The 18,039-nt window shown below is 45.7% G+C and overlaps 1 protein-coding gene across 2 annotated transcripts in view; it reads right to left on the bottom strand.

The window, feature by feature from the left end:
* Positions 1-1,628: 1,628 nt before the first annotated feature.
* Positions 1,629-18,039, bottom strand: part of UNC13B (unc-13 homolog B) — a 339,965-nt gene continuing 323,554 nt past the window's right edge. Inside the window, exons 32-40 of one of the 2 annotated variants that reach the window (XM_044276260.1) lie at positions 17,675-17,760; positions 15,276-15,428; positions 14,845-14,968; positions 13,261-13,317; positions 12,148-12,228; positions 11,778-11,925; positions 7,358-7,450; positions 5,205-5,364; positions 1,629-3,291 (exon numbers count right to left, since the gene is read on the bottom strand). In XM_044276260.1, coding sequence (XP_044132195.1) covers positions 3,006-3,291; positions 5,205-5,364; positions 7,358-7,450; positions 11,778-11,925; positions 12,148-12,228; positions 13,261-13,317; positions 14,845-14,968; positions 15,276-15,428; positions 17,675-17,760 — 1,188 coding nt within the window. In that variant the 3' untranslated portion in view covers positions 1,629-3,005. Of the gene's footprint in view, positions 3,292-5,204; positions 5,365-7,357; positions 7,451-11,777; positions 11,926-12,147; positions 12,229-13,260; positions 13,318-14,844; positions 14,969-15,275; positions 15,429-17,674; positions 17,764-18,039 lie in introns of both variants that reach the window. The other variant, XM_044276259.1, reaches the window with a different exon arrangement.

Here is an 18,039-nt window from a genome sequence, read left to right on the forward strand (position 1 = left end):
GGTGTGCATAAGGCCTAAGGCTTTTTTTGGCCAAATGTATAGCATTTAAAGGGGTTATCCGAGACCAAATCTAGACCTCCAGACGTGGCTGACCCACAGTGGTGATTATATTAACCTGGTCCCACACTGTATTCAGTCTGTGTGGCTCCCTCTGTGCCAATGTCAAAATCCGTTGATGGGGGGAGACACGATTCAATCATAGTCTGCAGCCGTGACCTGCTCCCCTTGTGTCACATGTGCAGGTCACCGTGGTATATACAGTTGTGTTCAAAAATTCCAAATCAAAACATGAAGAAAAATATATCAAATTTTTGTTGTTCCTCTGATAATTGTTTGAACAGTCTAATATTTACTTTTCTTAAATTATTTTAGTGTTAGTATTCTTCTTTACAAACTCAAACATTCACTATATAAACTGAAAAATGTTTGAAGATTTTGCTTTCCTTTGAATCACTTAACTAACATTTAGTTGTATAACTGCTGTACATCTGTGTTGCATGGAGTCAACCAACTTCTGGCCCCTGTGAACAGGTATTCCAGCCCAGGATGATTGGACTACATTCCACAGTTCTTCTCTATTTCTTGGTTTTGCCTCAGAAACTGCATTTTTGATGTCACCCCACAAGTTTTTTTATTGGATTAAGATCCGGGGATTAGGCTGGCTACTCCGTAACGTCAATCTTGTTGGTCTGGAACCAAGATGTTGCACGCTTACTGGTGTGCTTAGGGTCGTTGTCTTGTTGGAACACCCATTTCAAGGACATTTCCTCTTCAGCATAAGGCAGCATGACCTCTTCAAGTATTCTGATCCATGATCCTTGGTATGCGATAAATAGGACCAACACCCTAGTAAGAGAAACATCCCCATATCATGATGCTTGCGCCACCATGCTTCACTGTCTTCACAGTGTACTGTGGCTTGAATTCAGTGTTTGGGGGTCGTCTGACAAACTGTCTCTGGCCACTAGACCCCAAAAAAACTATCTTACTTTCACCAGTCCACAAAATGTCTCTTTAGGCCGGTCAATATGCTCTTTGGCAAATTGTAACCTCTTCAGCACAGGTCTTTTTTTTCCACAGTGGGACTTTGCTGGGCTTCTTGCAGATAGCTCGGCTTCACATGGGCGTCTTCTCATTGTAACAGTACTCACAGGTAACTTTAGACTTTTGATCTTCCTGAGTCCTTGCCATTTTGGCTATTCTTCTATCCATTCGAATGGTAGTTTTTCGCTTTCTTCCACGTCTTTCAGGTTTTGGTTGCCATTTTAAAGCATTTGCGATCATTTTAGCAGAGTAGCCCATCATTTTCTGCACTTCTTTATATGTTTTCCCCTCTCTAATCAACTTTTTAATCAAGGTACGCTGTTCTTCTGAACAATGTCTGGAACGACCCAGTTTCCTCCGAATTTCAGAGAGAAATGCACTGTAACCAGCCTATACAACATTTGCTGCCTTCCTTCCTTAAATAAGGGCAATAATTGCCACCTGTTTTTCAAAGAATGAATGACCTCACCCATTGAACTCCACACTGCTATTATTTTGAACATGCCCCTTTCAATAAGTGATTGAATTACAGAGAATCAGCAGCATGCATGTCATGACTGTTGGGTTTGTTGGATTTCTATTACTTTACTACACCTGCTAGTAAATGATTTGCCATGTAGAAATATCATTTCTACCCAAAAGAGTGATTGATCAGGTTAGTGATGTCTGACTGCTATTATTTTGAACACAACTGTATGTGTATGTCCTGAGGTAGGGGGTTACTGCAGTGACAACGTATCATAGTCATTCAGTAACTGCTGGGCATAACGTGCTTAGCGAACAATTCTGACCCCCCAATACAACCCAGTGAGATTATGACAGGAGACGTGAGATGCTGCAGTAAAGATCTTTATTAAGGACTGAGCTATGGGGTCAGTGACTGGCACATACAATGACGAGTCTACATTACACTCTCACCCTTTACACTCACTGTACACTTGCACCCTACATGGCAGCTCATGTGCTGTACAGGCAGCACCGGGGTATGGCGGTCTCGGCAGGAGCAGCAATGAACACTACATGTCCGGGGAATGTACAATGAAGATTACAGAGGGAAGGGATTTATTATAGAGTGCAACTCTGCAGCCGCGCTGAGAGCAATCACAGCATATAATACAACGACAGAAGGAGCGTCTCCATCCTCATCGCCGCGTCTTGTTCTTCTCACCCATAGTGAATCAAATGCCAAATGCAGATGCTGCCTTCCAAATTAGTGCAAAAGTTGACATTGAAACTAAATTCTACCCACCTTTCCAGCTGTAAGAAAACGGGCGTTAGTTGCGGAGCACCAGCTGAGCGATATATGGCACATTATACATATATATATAAAGTTATTGTAACACTTCCTTAAAAGATGCAGTCTCATCAATACTACAGTCTAAACTACTATACCGCCTAACAATGCAAAGGTCCCTCAAAAGAAAACAAAAATATATATATTAAAAATAAAATGGAGGTCTAGATGTGGAACGTTACAACGCAGCTTCATCTTGAAGATAAAATGATGTGACCTTAAAACTGACAAGTTCTTTAAATAATCTTAAATAAAAAAAACAAGACAAACATATTGTATTGCAAGGTGATAAAAAGATGGCAGATGCGGCCCGCAATATTCTTTAACTGCTCTGCGTGCCTGCGCCTTGAAGGACTGACTCTGCGAGCAGCACAGTCCTGCACCAGCTGGCGGTGACTTATTGCGTTAACAGTCACGAAAATAGAACAGGCGCTAGCGATCGCCCCGGGATGTCCAGAACCCATTGCGCCTCACAGGGCAGAGTAAGAGTCACTTTATATAAATATCTTATGTACAGGACACCAGGCGCCTTCTGCGGAACCAGGCAATACACAAAAATAATCTGCTCACCATCAGCTCCTGTCCACTTGTGCAACGTATGGGACACGGAACGCGGAGGCAGCAAGAGCTGAAATAATTGGCACATAGGAGAGGACTCGGACGTAGTTCAGCTGTCCTCTTCTGTAGAGCGGGTCTCTGACTTCAACTTGACAAACTCCCGAGCAACCTCGTCATTGGTCCTTTGGGAAAGTATGCGCAGGATGGTCAGTCCAGTGTCATCCATGTGGACGCGGCGCCCCAACGGACACCAGCACGCACAGCTGCCCTTGTCTGCAATGTCCCGCAGCTGGACCACTGCTATTCCCAACACGTGGTCTTCACGGGCAAAGCAATAATCCTTCACACACACCTGAAGCTCGTAGCACTCCGGTCCATCCTCATTTCCCAGAATGCTAGAGGGAGGTAGAGAAGAATTACGGTCACAAATATATACTAAACCATAGTGGCGGACATTTTATACAATAACAAAGACCCCAGGGCCCACCTGCCGGTCATTTTTTCAGGATTTCCTTAGTATTCAGCAGGTTACAGAATTAGTGTCAATGCATCAGGACTTACGACAGGTATTCATTCTGTGGGATATTGTCACGGACGTACCAAGACATACAGACGTCCCGGCGACAGTGAGTGGCAGGAGATCTGTGAGGGGCAACACGTGGTTTGATCTCACAGGTTTTCCTTGTGGATCAATAGGTGTCTGTGTTGTTGTTGGTAATGGCCACACCCCTTTCCTCCAGGTGTTGCTTATGTGGTCATTTAACCTTCCTCATTTATAGTTGCTTCTCCCACTATGCTGTGCGGTTTATAGCTTCTGTGCCTGTGGATTGTTTGTGGTTGGATCTCAGTTGAGTTCCTGGTGCTTCCATAGCTTCTTTGAAGTTAAGTCTTTGCTTTCCCTTTTGTATTTTGTTTGGGTTCTGTGTGTTGCATTTCCCTATTGTTTGTATTAGGCCTGAAGTAAATTCCTGTTCGTCCTTCCTTTTGGAGGAACAGGTAGTCTAGTCCCTGCCATTAGTACCAGGGTCCTGTCGGGCTAGATAGGACTCTAGGTATTCCTGAGTATGAACTCACCTACCTTTGGGGTCTGTTCATACTGGTAGTCAGTCAGGATTTTTGTTAGGGTTGTTTTCACTAGGAGGTGTCCATGTTCCTTGCCTAGTTCTCAGGCCTGATTCCCTGTTTCCCCCTTCCCTCCTACGCTCAGTGTGGTGTTTCCCTCCCACACCGAAGCGTGACAGATATTCTCAAATCATGACCGGTAGGTGGGTCCGGAGGACTGGAGTTGAGGAACACTGATATAGACTACATTCTCAGTGATGTCATCAGTTTCTAGTCAATGGATAGACTGCATGCTCTAGTGAGGTCACCCTAAACCCCCCTTGATGCAGCCAGATGTAAATGAAGCGTATAGAGTGCACTCAGGGGCTGCTTGGCCCAGGATCAGAGATATCTCTGATCCTGGCTGTTTAGCATCTCAGATGCTATGATCAATAGCAACAGTGGTACCTGAGTGGTTAAACAAACAGATGCAATTGTGGGGTTCCTGACTTTTTGTCAGGGCAGCCGGTGGTCTTGTGAAGAAAAAATTGCTGCACCCAAAAATGTCTGATCTGCTCAAATATGAAAAAATTCAAATATTTTTTGGTCACCTTGCATTAAAGAGGACCTTTCACTACTCTACAAACGAAAAACTAACTATACCTGTGGGCAGAGCGGCGCCCAGGGGTCCCCCTGCACTTACTAGTAAGTCTGGGCGCTGCTCCGTTCGCCCGGTATAGGCTCCGGTGTCTGCGCTCCCTCTGACTGTTTTCTTGTAGGAGGCGTGTCCCTTGCTGCACTGCTGGCCAATCGCAGCGCACAGGTCATAGCCTGGCTATGAGCTGTGCGCTGCGATTGGCCAGCAGTGCAGCAAGGGACACGCCTCCTACAAGAAAACAGTCAGAGGGAGCGCAGGCACCGGAGCCTATACCGGGCGAACGGAGCAGCGCCCAGACTTACTAGTAAGTGCAGGGGGACCCCTGGGCGCCGCTCTGCCCACAGGTATAGTTAGTTTTTCGTTTGTAGAGTAGTGAAAGGTCCTCTTTAACACACAAAAAAAAAAAAAATGGAAATGATCAAAAAGTAGCATTTTCTCCAAAACAATAACAATTAAAACTCACAGAACAACAAACCCTCACACATCTCCTGGGTCACAACAGTAAAAGTTATGGTTGTCGGAATAGGACTATGTCCATGGGAAAATAATAAAGTCATGGCCTTTGGCGGCATTAATGTCACTTCGCATTGAGGACACCATTATACTCACAAGTGAAAGGTTTCATTGTACTTGGGGGCCCAGTTGTTGCTCTTTGATTTGGTGGTGAACTTCCGCTTCTTCTCACTCTGGTGAGGACCGATCATGGTGACCTCCACAAACGGCCGGAACATTCCAGTTGTTTGCCATTTCAGGTCATTTGCTGCCACCACTGAAGGAAAAGCAGACACCAGTCTATTAGGAGGACACCATCTACAGGGATTTCTGATATGTTTAATGACTTCCCTAACTAGAAAATAACGTAGATTCTGCATAATTAGAAATGATCACGTACTTTTCCGTGTGACATTCACACAGTGTCTAATAATTAGAAAACTGCTGCACATTAACTAAGGGGAGGAGCCTGAACACAGGGGAGGAGATCCAAGGTAAGTAATCTCGGTAAGTAATTGCTTGGTGTCTTTCAGATAACTGTCATTCTAATAACACTGAGCAACTATTATTTTATGAGAAAAATTTGCAAATTTGAATCTCTTCATTTACACAAATTCAGGAAAAAAACTAACTATGAATCGAAATTGAAGAGTCCGTCTGGGAGGTCATTGGACATGTGCAGTACCACGGGTGGGCATGACCACAGCGGAGAGAGTTGCCTGTGTGGAGGAGCAACATCCAGAGGGAGCCACTGGCAGACCTCTAAAGGTGCTAATGCCACCACTGCACCTCACACTTGGCCTTATGAAAATCTATAACATTCTAGATATGGGGTCTGCAGCCTCAAATACCGTCTTCTTTGCTTCTGTAGGAAGCAAATTTCAAAGCTTCACAGATCATGAAGATGCAAGGAATTCCCCAGGGTAATGGCTAGTAGAAAGCGGCTTGGAACTGATTTGTTGTAGTGGATCGGGGCTTCCTGGGCAAACACAAGGAGGAAGACTATGTGGTTCAGACTCCGGTGAAGAACTATGGCACCAGGGCCTACAGGATGGCCCTCAAAGTCCAGATCCTTGATATAATACAAGGAGAACATGGGAGAGTACTCGGAGAAGCAAGGTGAACACCTCCACCTGGATATACTGGATTCCGACTGCTACCAAGGATGGTATAAAGAGACGCGGCACATGGTGACTGATTCGTGAAATCATAAACACTCTCTCTAAGGCTACTTTCACATTAGCGTTTTTCTTTTCCGGCATAGAGTTCCATCACAGGGGCTCTATACCGGAAAATAACTGATCAGGCATATTCCCATGTATTCTGAATCGAGAGCAATCCGTTCAGGATGTATCAAGATGTCTTCAGTTCAGTCATTTTGACCGATCAGGCAAAAGAGAAAACCGTATCATGCTACGGTTTTATCTCCGGCGAAAAAAACTGAAGACTTGCCTGAATGCCGGATCCGGCATTTTTTTCCATAGTAATGTATTAGTGCCGGATCCGGCATTCAAAATAACGGAATGCCGGATCAGTCCTTCCGGTCTGCGCAGACCTTTAAAAATGAGAAAAAAAAAACGGATCCGTTTTGCCTGATGACACCGGAAAAACGGATCCGGTATTGCAATGCATTTTTCTGATTGATCAGGCATTTTTCAGACTGATCAGGATCCTGATCAATCTGAAAAATGCCTGATCAGTCAGAAAAAATGACATCCATTTGCATACAGTTTGCCTGATCAGGCAGTCAGTTCAGGCAATGGAACTGCCTGCCGGATTTCAAACAACGCAACTGTAAAAAGTACCCTAAGGCTAGTTTCACACAAGCGCGTTCCGTCTGGGAAACATTCTCCATGTGATGGCTGCATTTCCCGGACTGAATACTGCATCTCTGACCTGAACTCACAGCATCATTAATGACCCCCAGTGAGGCAGGTACTCACAGGATCATAAGTAATTATAATGCTGAAGGTGCGAGGCAGATGAGCAGTGATCTGTTCGAGAAATGCAGCCATCACACCGAGCATGCTTCCTGGACTAGAAACGCTTGTGTGAAACCTAAAATCTTTGGTATAAATTTGGTGTAAATTTAAATGTATTTGGTGTTTTTTTCCTGACTTGAATGACAAGATGAAAATATGCCGCTTTTCTTATGGAAAATAAGTACATTTCAAATCATCCCAGTGCTGGTCACAAAAACACCGTTTGGCAAAAGCAGTTCGGGTTACACGGTATAATAAAATAAACCTATGGGGGCGCGATCTCCGTACCTTTCACCGTCACCTTCTGTTCTCCAGTCCCAGGGTGTGTGAAGAGGTCTATCTGTATGGACACCTCCCCTACAGGATCGTCAGCACCAGAGCCTAGAAAATAGAGATAGGTGTATAAAAGTACAGTACGACCAGCCTGGCGCTCCAGTGCCCAGCTGGTACTACTGATACTCTGCCAGTTTGGTAGTGGATCTTCAGCAGGGAGTAGGTATACCACCACACAACTACTAATCTTGCACCAGTCTTAAAGGGGTATTCCAGTTAGAGAAAGTAATCCCCTATCCCATGGATCGGTGGGGGTCCTACTGCTCGGACCCCAATGATTATGAGAACGGCACTCCCACAGAATTGAACGGAGCAACGGCACCCATTTCCGACCAGTCACTTCGTCCATCTCAGGAGGGCTCCACAAGGTACTGGGCCGACATTCCAGTGATCGGCTGGGTTACCAGCGGTAGGATCCTCACCGATCTAATAGTTATCCTGTAGATAAGGGATCACTTTTTCTAACAGGAATACCTCTTTAAGTTACTTCCTCTCTTATACTGACGAATTATACTCCACTCACATCCAAAGCTGCATTCACACCCTGACAGTTTGAAGCCTGATCCTGTATAAACCGGTTTCTGCACTCAGGTTTACTGAGAGTACTGTTACACACCCAACCTCCCACTAATGCAGCACAACCGTGCATGCTGTAGGCAGATGTAAAACCCTGCAGCTCGAGAGAAGTCCATCTGTGGATGCAGTCCTGGTGGTGAATTTCATAAAGCCGTCAACAGATGTAAAGTGCAATAATTTATAGCGTTTCTAGAATAAAAAAATAAAAAAATCTGTAATTTTATTTTGCCTCTATGTGTCCAACTTGGTACTGCTGATAATCTGTGATGCTGGGGATGGGCTCTGAACAGAATCACTCTCCTCCTCCTTCTGACAGCTGACAATGACCCTTCTTACTTTCCCCGGTGAAGGAGCAGGGGTGCACCTAGCCTTTCTGCTGCCTGAGGTGAAAACTGAAACAGCGCCACCACCAAATGCCAATTTCTTAACCTAACCCCTTTGCCACAATGAAATTGCGCATTTTCCATTGCCCTTCCGCTGCCCCCTCTTGCCCCTACCTGAGGCGATCGCCTCACCTGGCCTCATTGGTTTTCACAGCTATGCTGCCATTCTCCTGACAAGCAGGGCAGAAATCCATTTCACTTGGCTGCCCAGTAGGGAACAGAGGATCGCTCTGCATAGAACCGGCTGTGGGGAGAGTGACTGAGCATGTGTGACCATCAGCATTCTACTCAGTAGATGGACGTGCACACCTAGCTCTAAACACTAGGAGGTGCCATAATTTCACTGGATTTTATATTTAACAGATTGTGACAAATTTTGTTACCCTTTATGATCTACAGAATGAATATGATATTTCATAGTGTGGCCACCCCTTTAGAAATGGTGTTCATAAGCAGAGCTCTTCTCTTTCTACACAGTCCTCAGCAGACTGGCTTCTTATTGAAGGCGAGACAGACACAGAATAACACGAAGAGGCGCTGGACACGGGAACATAAGACGACACGGACAATCTCTACATGATCACCACAGCGGGGACACAAGAAACCTACAGCCGGAGATATTGGGGAAGATTTACTAATCTTGAGTAATGGTTACATAGTGGGAATTTAGACCTGACGGTCTAGAAGACAGGCCACATATATCATAGTGATGCTGAAGGATAAATCTGGTGACCTTTAGGCCTCGTTCACACAAGCGAGTTTTCCATCTGGATGTGATGCACATAGCAGCCAGACGGAATCCTAACCCATCCATTTCAATGGTTTTCATGCATCATTCAGGAAAATAAAAAATAAAAAAATTGCAGCATGCTCTATATTGTGCATTTTTCAAGCAGCTCTGGCCCCAAGGCACCCGAGTACGTTTTTCACTGATGACGGGTGAGAGATCTTGAGCGTCATTCTTCACACGCATGAAAAATTGCATGCAATGCGAATAGAAATAATGCACACACCGAACGCAATTGCAGGAAAAAACTCATTGGACTTGCCTGCAAAACCATCAGTTGTTCCCTGGACAGATCCCGACACAATCCGTATCACTTGTGTGAAAGACGCCTTATACCACCTACTATACTTTATGCCAAAATTGTAGTGCAATTTTCGGTGTGCACTCGTGCATCTTTAGGTGTGTTACAGGACTTTATTATTGATGGCCTATGCTTGTGATAGGCCACCAATATCTGAGCGGTGGGGTCCATGTCAATCAGCTCTTTCTGTATAGCTCCAGCAGTAGGACTACACAGCTCATCCATTGTGCAGTTGACAGAGCTAGTTACTGAAGTGAATGGAAGTAGGGCTGCAGTAAGCAGCTCTGTCCACTAGATGGAACTGTGTAGTTCTGGTGCCTCAGCTACCGACTGATGGTGTGTCCTCTGCCAATCAGATACTTAGTAGAATTCTGGCGCATTTGGGATAGTAAATCTACCCCTCTGATTGGTAAACCTACAGACCTTATTCTGTCAGGCCATGGACCCAGTCAGAATATTCACTTTTTATAGTGGGTTTATTATCTGATAAGGCACAGGCCTAGTGCAAGCTACAATTAAGGCTCATGTCCATCCTTCATTGTTTACATACAGAAACTTTTTTCAAAATACGTAAAACACTTTGCTTTATTATGTACATACATTACTTATATGTTTTAATGCTGAATGGCAGCCTGTATTGTACTCCAGAGCTGCACTCTAAGTTCTGCCGGTTGTTACTGGAAGCTAAGAGCAAGCTGGATGACAGTCTTCTAAAATTATTTGGCCTCTTATAATGTAGGGTGCAAGATGGATTTTTCTTACATCAGATGACTGTAGAGTGCCCGATGTATAAATAATACTTCCCAGTTCAAATCACAAGACACCAAACAATCAGGGAATGCAGAATTGTAACATTTTTTTCCATCCAGCTGATCGACATATGTGCGATCAATCATTATCCTACTCCCGACCTGGGGAAATTTAGATCCATTACCACGACACCCCTATAGGGATCTGTGAGGGGTAGTAGAGCAGGTACGTGGACAGGGGGCCTCCACCTTCAGGAGCCCTCCCTGGGCTGAGGTAATAGGATAGGGATAGAGACAGGGATAATCATCCCCTCACCCCAGGTTATCAATTCTGGTTGTGAATATCAGTTACACTATCTTGTGTGTGTATATTCTGAATGTTACACATTGGACCCAATTGGGATCCTTTTTAAAGTATACCAATAAAAACTAACCGTTTTAGGGGTTTTCTTTTCATATGTTGGAATTACTAATACTTATATACCCCATTAATATCTTGATATATCGATTCTGCTGGAATTGAATGCAGAATTGTAAATGCAGCTCTGGAGCATGATAACTCAGGATCAGTACAAAATAAGTAATGTTACGTAGTTATTTATGTAAAACTAAAGTGCACTGTGTAAAATGGTTCAATCCTGCTAGTAATTGTGGCAGGGGGGTGATGTGGAAGGGGGTTCTAGAATATAAGGGGCGAGGAACATATGCAAGATTTGGTTGGTCTCTCTATAGCACATACTACCACAATACAAACACATACCCTTCTCGGGGTGAATGTCCTCATTAGCCGTATACCTAATACCCTTCCCATCATGCACTGAGACGTGAATGCAAGAGACAGCAGGCGAGAGAAGAGGAAGAGAGAGTTATAGAAAGACAAAGCACACCAGATTGACAAGTGAAGACAATGACATGCTTTACAGAGACTGACTGTCCTCGACAGCAGACACAATGCAATCAAGAAACGTATGAGAGAAGAAATGTCGCCCTCTAGTGTCAAGTGGTTAAACATTCCTGGCAGCTGTAGGCTATTATCTGCTTCTGGGAAAGCTAAGTGACAACCAACATGACGGCTATTAAGCCTCAGATTAGTTTGTCCCCCAGCTCACACAGACTCCTGAGTGACGGATCCTCCTGAAGCATCTATGTTTCTTTGTCACTATATAACGCCGTTGAGTACCATATTATCACACCCAAATAGTGGGGACCTAAAAAAAGGTAGGAAACCAGAACAAAACCTTGTATAATTTCAGATAAATTACTACATGGATCCAATTTTTTTTTCTATATGGTGTAGGATTTAGGATATTTCAGACAACCCCCTTTTAAATGGCAACTAAACCTATGACAAAAAAAAGGGCAGCAGCGCTGTTCAGTTTTTGGAGCACATGGGATAGAAATCCCATATACTTTCTATTAAACCGTCAAAGGTTTAGGTACCCTTTAAGCAACCCCACTATCCATACAGCAGTTCTTCACTTCAGATTGTTGACTGGTGCAATCTGTCCATTGACCACCAGAGGACGCTGCTATACAGCAAATCTTAAATTCCCAGCCTTGCCATGTACAATAATAATACCTTGCGCCGTCTGGGTCTGCACAAAAGTTTTGATGAGTGTATCTGTGGTCTGTGTGTACAGGGACAAGGCGTAGCGCAGGGACTGTAGTTCTGGGCTCTTCTCCAGGAATGTCTTCTTAAGGCCGTTTCCTCCTGCATGGAAGTATTGCTGGAAAGAAAGAGGAGACAATGCTTAGAGGACTGCTGCAGCCAGGATGACAGGGGGCATCAATGCACAACTCGGCATCCCTCTGTCCCGCAACCCCTTGGCTCATGTGCCCCTACTATCCAAACTGACTATGGAGTGGCAGGGTACAGGGATACTTGTGTGGTGCCCTCTTCTCAGCACAGCCCTGCAACATAGAAAACAATCGCTCCAGCACGCACATACCTTGATGGTATCCAGAGCCAGGTCCATTACAGCGCACTGCTTTGGGGTCAGACTGCGGGTCTCTTCTCTCACCATATGATCCTACAAGGACAAAAGGACATTGCCCATTTCATACTGAATAAACATACATAATGATTGCGATGCAAGGCAATGAAGATGGCGAGGAGACAAAAGCAGTAAGCCTTCAGTCTTGGCCTGCAGTGACCTTCACAGCCACAAGAGGGCTCCAGAGCCCATCTGTTTAGGTAACTTCTCATATAGATGGTGTTTTAATTTCTCCCCATTTCCAAAACCTCTGATGAAAACCCATCTTGATCATGTTCTACTGACACATGTATAGGTCTCGTTACAATTGATGAGAACATGGAGTCAGATCTTCGGGGCGTGTTCAAACCTTCAAGTCTCCAGGGAACAAGACAAAGTCATCCCGAAAGAAGATTACAGGGAGTCTGGAAGCAGCTTTGACCAGGCTAAACTTCTGACCACACTAGGTTAGAGATGTGGAGTGCAGTACAAGCATACCTTTTCTGGAGCTTTTCTTATCAGGAGTAGTTTGAATAATAAAGTTTAGTCTGCTAGATTCTGCTCTTGCAAGTGTCCAGGAGGAGGAGCTTCACTGTGAAGTGCTCCCTGCATTGAGCTGCTTCACAGACATCCCCCTCGAGTGACAGCTGTAGCATCCAACCAGGAGACCACTACAGCTGTCACTCAGAGCAGTGGGGAGTGAAGCAGCTCAATGCACAGAATTACTTTTCTAAGACAAGTCTTCTGGCTGCCATATTTACTGAATAGCAGCCAAATGACTACAGCCTCTGAGGGGTCAAATGTCTGTGATCAGAGTCGTCTCTCATCACAAACACTACGGTGCCCGCTCTTCAAGCTACGGTGGATGTCAGGAAGGGGTTAAGCATATCATTTGGTTGTACCTTACCTAATCACATCATATGCAACTAAATATATGCTGCTAAATACACATATAGTGTACAAGGGTGACCAATAAACACTGAAACTGTGTGGCTGCACAACTGGGGTGAGGTAATATGCAGGACAGACACAGCGCAGGCATGTCGGAGGCAGCTACAAGATGCCATTGCACCGTTTATTGCACCGTACCTTCAGCTTCGACAACTGGCCCAGCTCTTTGGCTGCACTGAAAATCAGCTGAGTTCCCTGAAGCGGAAGGAAGAAGAGAAAGGAGAGAACGAGTGTTATTTATACAGGATTTCATTCATGAAAGAAAAGCTCAGACATGACAGGGCACAGATGAATAATAGTAGAGTCTAATGGTCCAGCACCCGATGGAAATCCTGATTATCCATAGACCCATAATGGATAGTTTGTGGATCTCGGGTGAGTCCATGTGCACATCATAGTAAACCCAGGAGGCCAGTTCGATGGTACAGAATTCCCTCTTGGGCTGCACGTCCTCAGGACGCTAGATTATTGGACGTTAATCCGAAAATACGATTTCCAGGTCCTCTGCACAGTTTCTTCACATCATACCGGTCGCTAGCACAAAGTGGAGGCCGCTGTTCTACAGGCCCGAACAGTGACCATAGATGCTGCAGAACAATCCCTGGATGAGGTAACAAGTGCCTCGTGCCTCATGAATTCACCTATGCCTTTATAACATGCACACCCTGCCTGGGTCCCATCCTAGCCACTTCATATTATATTCTATGTAATATGGCTTCTGCCGGACGGTGACCGGGTGAGGGCAATTGTGGTGAAGGGGGTGCGGAGCCAGTGGTAATGAGGTTCTGGTTAAGGTAGGCGGACGCATGTGGAGAGGGTTAACCCAAGGGATTTTCAACCGTGCTGGTATGACATGTGTCACACAAAGGGTTAGACACAAGGCTTTCCGGGGTAAATGTGTGTTCTGCACAAAATTTGGGGGGGGAGGGGGGGCAAGGGCTAAACTTACCATCTGATGGCAACAAGGGTCCACCCGAAGTTAACGGGAAAATAAAAATTAGTTAGAGAAGCAGATATCGAGTCCTGTACCTCTTAAGCCACAAAACGGGCGTGCACCCTAAAATCTGAATATGACCAGCACCAGGCTACTGGATGAAATCTGGGCACATGGATGTAGGGACCTTTAACTTTTATTCCTACTATGCTGTGGATCTTCAGGTTCATGTCATGCCTAGTCAGGAAGCTGAGATATGAGGGGCTGTTTGCAGAGTCCTTACACTATAGCACTGTGCCCTGCAGGGAACACTGTGGGCACACAACGGTGGCTCTGCATATCACGGAGACAAAAATACACTTTTTCCAAACTAGTGGTCAGAGGCAAAAAAAAAGTTTGGTACAGAGGATATTGTGCTCCACCGCAGTCATAGACAAGAGTGCAGCCCCCCATGTGACACCTGCAGCAGACAATGTGGAGTGAAGCGCATCAGCTATTAATCACAGGGGGCAGACGCGCTTCTCACTACCCAGCAGTTCTGGTGATGGGGGCGGTCATTGGGGAAAATATCACAGCTGTGTCTCAGCATTTTCCAGGAGGTTGGACGAAACATGCCAGGAACAGCTGGGTTACTAGTCACCCCTCATGTGCTGTTGCTCCTGGTTTCAATGCAAAATCTCTACCCGGACCCCCATCTCTCATGTGGCATCGGGGCTTCCACAGCCACCAGGTATGACCTCTCCACCCCATGTCCTGGTCACAGTGTCATTCATCTGGCTGATGCTCACCGACTGGTCTGTGAGGGGAGGAAGGACAATCATCTTCTCCATCGTGTTCATCACCACCCTCCAAAGGTCTTTCAGGACGCGCTTCAGGACAGTCTTCTCACACACGGTGGCGAACAAGGTCAGACTGCAGGGAGCAAAGGCACGCAATCAGAAAACAAGGCCAGTGCCAACTGATATGGCGGGCACACAGGTACCACACAGCCATTATTGGGAGAGAGGGAAATTAAAGCTGCTTCCTCAATAGCTACACATGTCTGTTCCTGTTAAAGGGAAACTAGAGTGAAAGGTTCAGGTTATACAGGGCTTTTTCTGTCTAGGTGGCTGCCCATCAGAGGTGACCACCCTGGATCTCCGTGCACTTGAGACAAGTGTGGTTGTTTGATGGTTACAGGATTAATTCCATGAACATAGAAGAGTTATTTCTCACTCACTTTCCATCCAAGAAGTCCATCAGGGGGCGGAGAACATTGTCTGCGTCCTGTGCCACCGTATTCCTAGAGTTGGCGGATACGTTCCCAGTGCCCTTCACGTGGCCCAGGATCTCTGACATCTGCTTAATACATTCATCGATCCGGAACTGGAAACTGAGGAAATATCACCAAAAAAAAGAGACATAAGCCAGAGACGGCAGAGGAGCCAGGTCCCACCTGTTATAAGAGCCCAATGTGCCAAGACAGTGCCCTGCTCTACAGGTCCCACCTGCCAGCTGCTGGTGACCTGATGCTAGGTGTTCCATATGGACCATCAGTCTATCGACTGTCAAACACCTCACTCGTTGCGGATCATTTACACACTTTATCCCGGAGTCCTCATTAAACCTTCCTGTCAACCTTGTTCTTAACAGTTTGCTTGTGTTTAAAAAAAAGCTAGATGTAAACTGCGTCCTTCAGGATTAAATCAGAGAGGCGCCACTGGGTGAAGCACGCCAAGGGAGAAGAAGCAAAGCCAAGAATAATCCCAACTGTCTTCAGTAATTCTATTAACAAAGCATTACTAATATTACATGACCCAACCACCCCATACACCTATAGCGGCACTGCTCCTCCCGCCATACACCTCTGCACACACTGATGTGCCCTTGAAGAATGAAATATAAACATTTGTGTGTACATCTAAAGCTTAAAGGGAGTCTTTCACCTAATCTGAGCGTTTTAGACCGCTCAGATCAGGTTATAGACTCTTTAACCCTCATTACGATCATACCTTTGTCTTATGTGTCCCTCGCCCAGATAATGAAAATAATACTTTTTAAACTTATGCAAATTACCTTCTGAAGGTGCCCAGGGGCGGCGTTACTGGGCGATGTGCCCAGAAAAACACACCTCCAGCCGGCGGACGTCACGAGCGGCACCAGAGGACGGCGGGCTGGGAACTGGCCCGCACCTGCGCACTGCTCTGCCCATTATGGGCAGAGAACATCCTTTCATATTGCGCATGCGCCGGCCAACTAAAGACAGCCGGCCGGCGCATGCGCAATATGAAAGGATGTTCTCTGCCCATAATGGGCAGAGCAGTGCGCAGGTGCGGGCCAGTTCCCAGCCCGCCGTCCTCTGGTGCCGCTCGTGACGTCCGCCGGCTGGAGGTGTGTTTTTCTGGGCACATCGCCCAGTAACGCCGCCCCTGGGCACCTTCAGAAGGTAATTTGCATAAGTTTAAAAAGTATTATTTTCATTATCTGGGCGAGGGACACATAAGACAAAGGTATGATCGTAATGAGGGTTAAAGAGTCTATAACCTGATCTGAGCGGTCTAAAACGCTCAGATTAGGTGAAAGACTCCCTTTAAAGGGGTTGTGCACCTTTGGGGGGTGCGCTAGAGCAAGCTGCATTTTTAAGGGGCTGAGCAGTGCACCTTTGGGGGCGGATTTGGCAACCACACTCCTCCTGTGCAGACCTGCAAAGGGAAGCATACTTAGCTGCTTCCTGGTGCTGGGTCCCGGATCCTTCTCTCCCTGGTCTCTTTGGATGTAAACTTCCCGAGTGATCGCTGCTGCAGCTAATCGATTGCCGCAGCAGTGACCTTCTCCCCCTGCATCACGTGACCATTTGTCATGACGCAAGAGGAGCAGGTCATGGCTGCACTCAGCGACTGGCTGCAGCAGTGTCACACAGGAAACTTACAGCAGCTGAGGCCAGAGAGAAAAGGAGCAGGTCTGTACAGGAGGCGGGGGGTTGTCAAAACTGCCCCTAAAGGTGCACAGCTTCTTTAAATCCAGCTTGCTCTAGCGCTGAGTATTTGTTACAATATATCAGTGTAGACAATGGGCGCAACACAGCAACGGCACAGGAACTTCTGTCCTCCTCAGAGTCAGAAACTGCAGCTATGCGAGGATGGGTTTCCAGGCTTGAGATGCAAACAAGCTGAGATCTTGAAAATGGTGAAGATTTGAATCGCATACAGGAGAAACTCGAAAAATATGAATATCGTGCAAAGTTAATTTATTTTAGTAATGCAACTTAAAAGGTGAAACTAATATATGGGACTCATTACATGCAAAGCGAGATATTTCAAGCCTTTGTTATAATTTGGATGATTATGGTTTACAGCTTATGAAAACCCCAAAGTCACAATCTCAGGTTCCTTTGCTCACGGAGTATGGAATAATTAGCTGACTAGAGTGCGACACTTTCAGCCTAGAATATTTAACCTTTTCACAAAATTCTAATTTTAAGTTGCATTACTGAAATAAATGATCTTTTGCACGATATTCTAATTTTCCGAGTTTCACCTGTAGTATAATCAGAGAGACACAGAACGTTTTGTTATACAGCGTTTGAGCTTTATAAGACTGCAGGACCCCTGACATCTCTTCCTTTCCCTCAGCTCTCACCTATTTCCAAACACAGCACTCAGTTCATCCAAGACATTGTTCAGCTTCACTTGGAGCTCCTTCAAGGTGTCACTGGCCTCAGGGTCCAGCTAGAAGAGAAGAAAAAGCCAAACAACAACTATGGACTTTACCAGGACACAGTCAATCCTATTACATCCAGCCTGCAGATGCTTTGTCTTAGATCAGATCTCCTGGGCATTTCCCTTTAGGCTCCGAAAGCGTGACACGGGGGTCTCAGCCGCAGACACGGCCCAGCCTTTCTGCTGGATTTAACAAGCTAGTTAGAGGAGTGGGAGGACATTGTTATACACTCTCCCTGCAGGAGACATCACGACTGCTTGCATCAAAGGAGCGGAGGCTGCACA

The sequence above is a fragment of the Bufo gargarizans genome, chromosome 1, assembly GCF_014858855.1.
Source record: "Bufo gargarizans isolate SCDJY-AF-19 chromosome 1, ASM1485885v1, whole genome shotgun sequence".
NCBI lineage: Eukaryota > Metazoa > Chordata > Amphibia > Anura > Bufonidae > Bufo > Bufo gargarizans.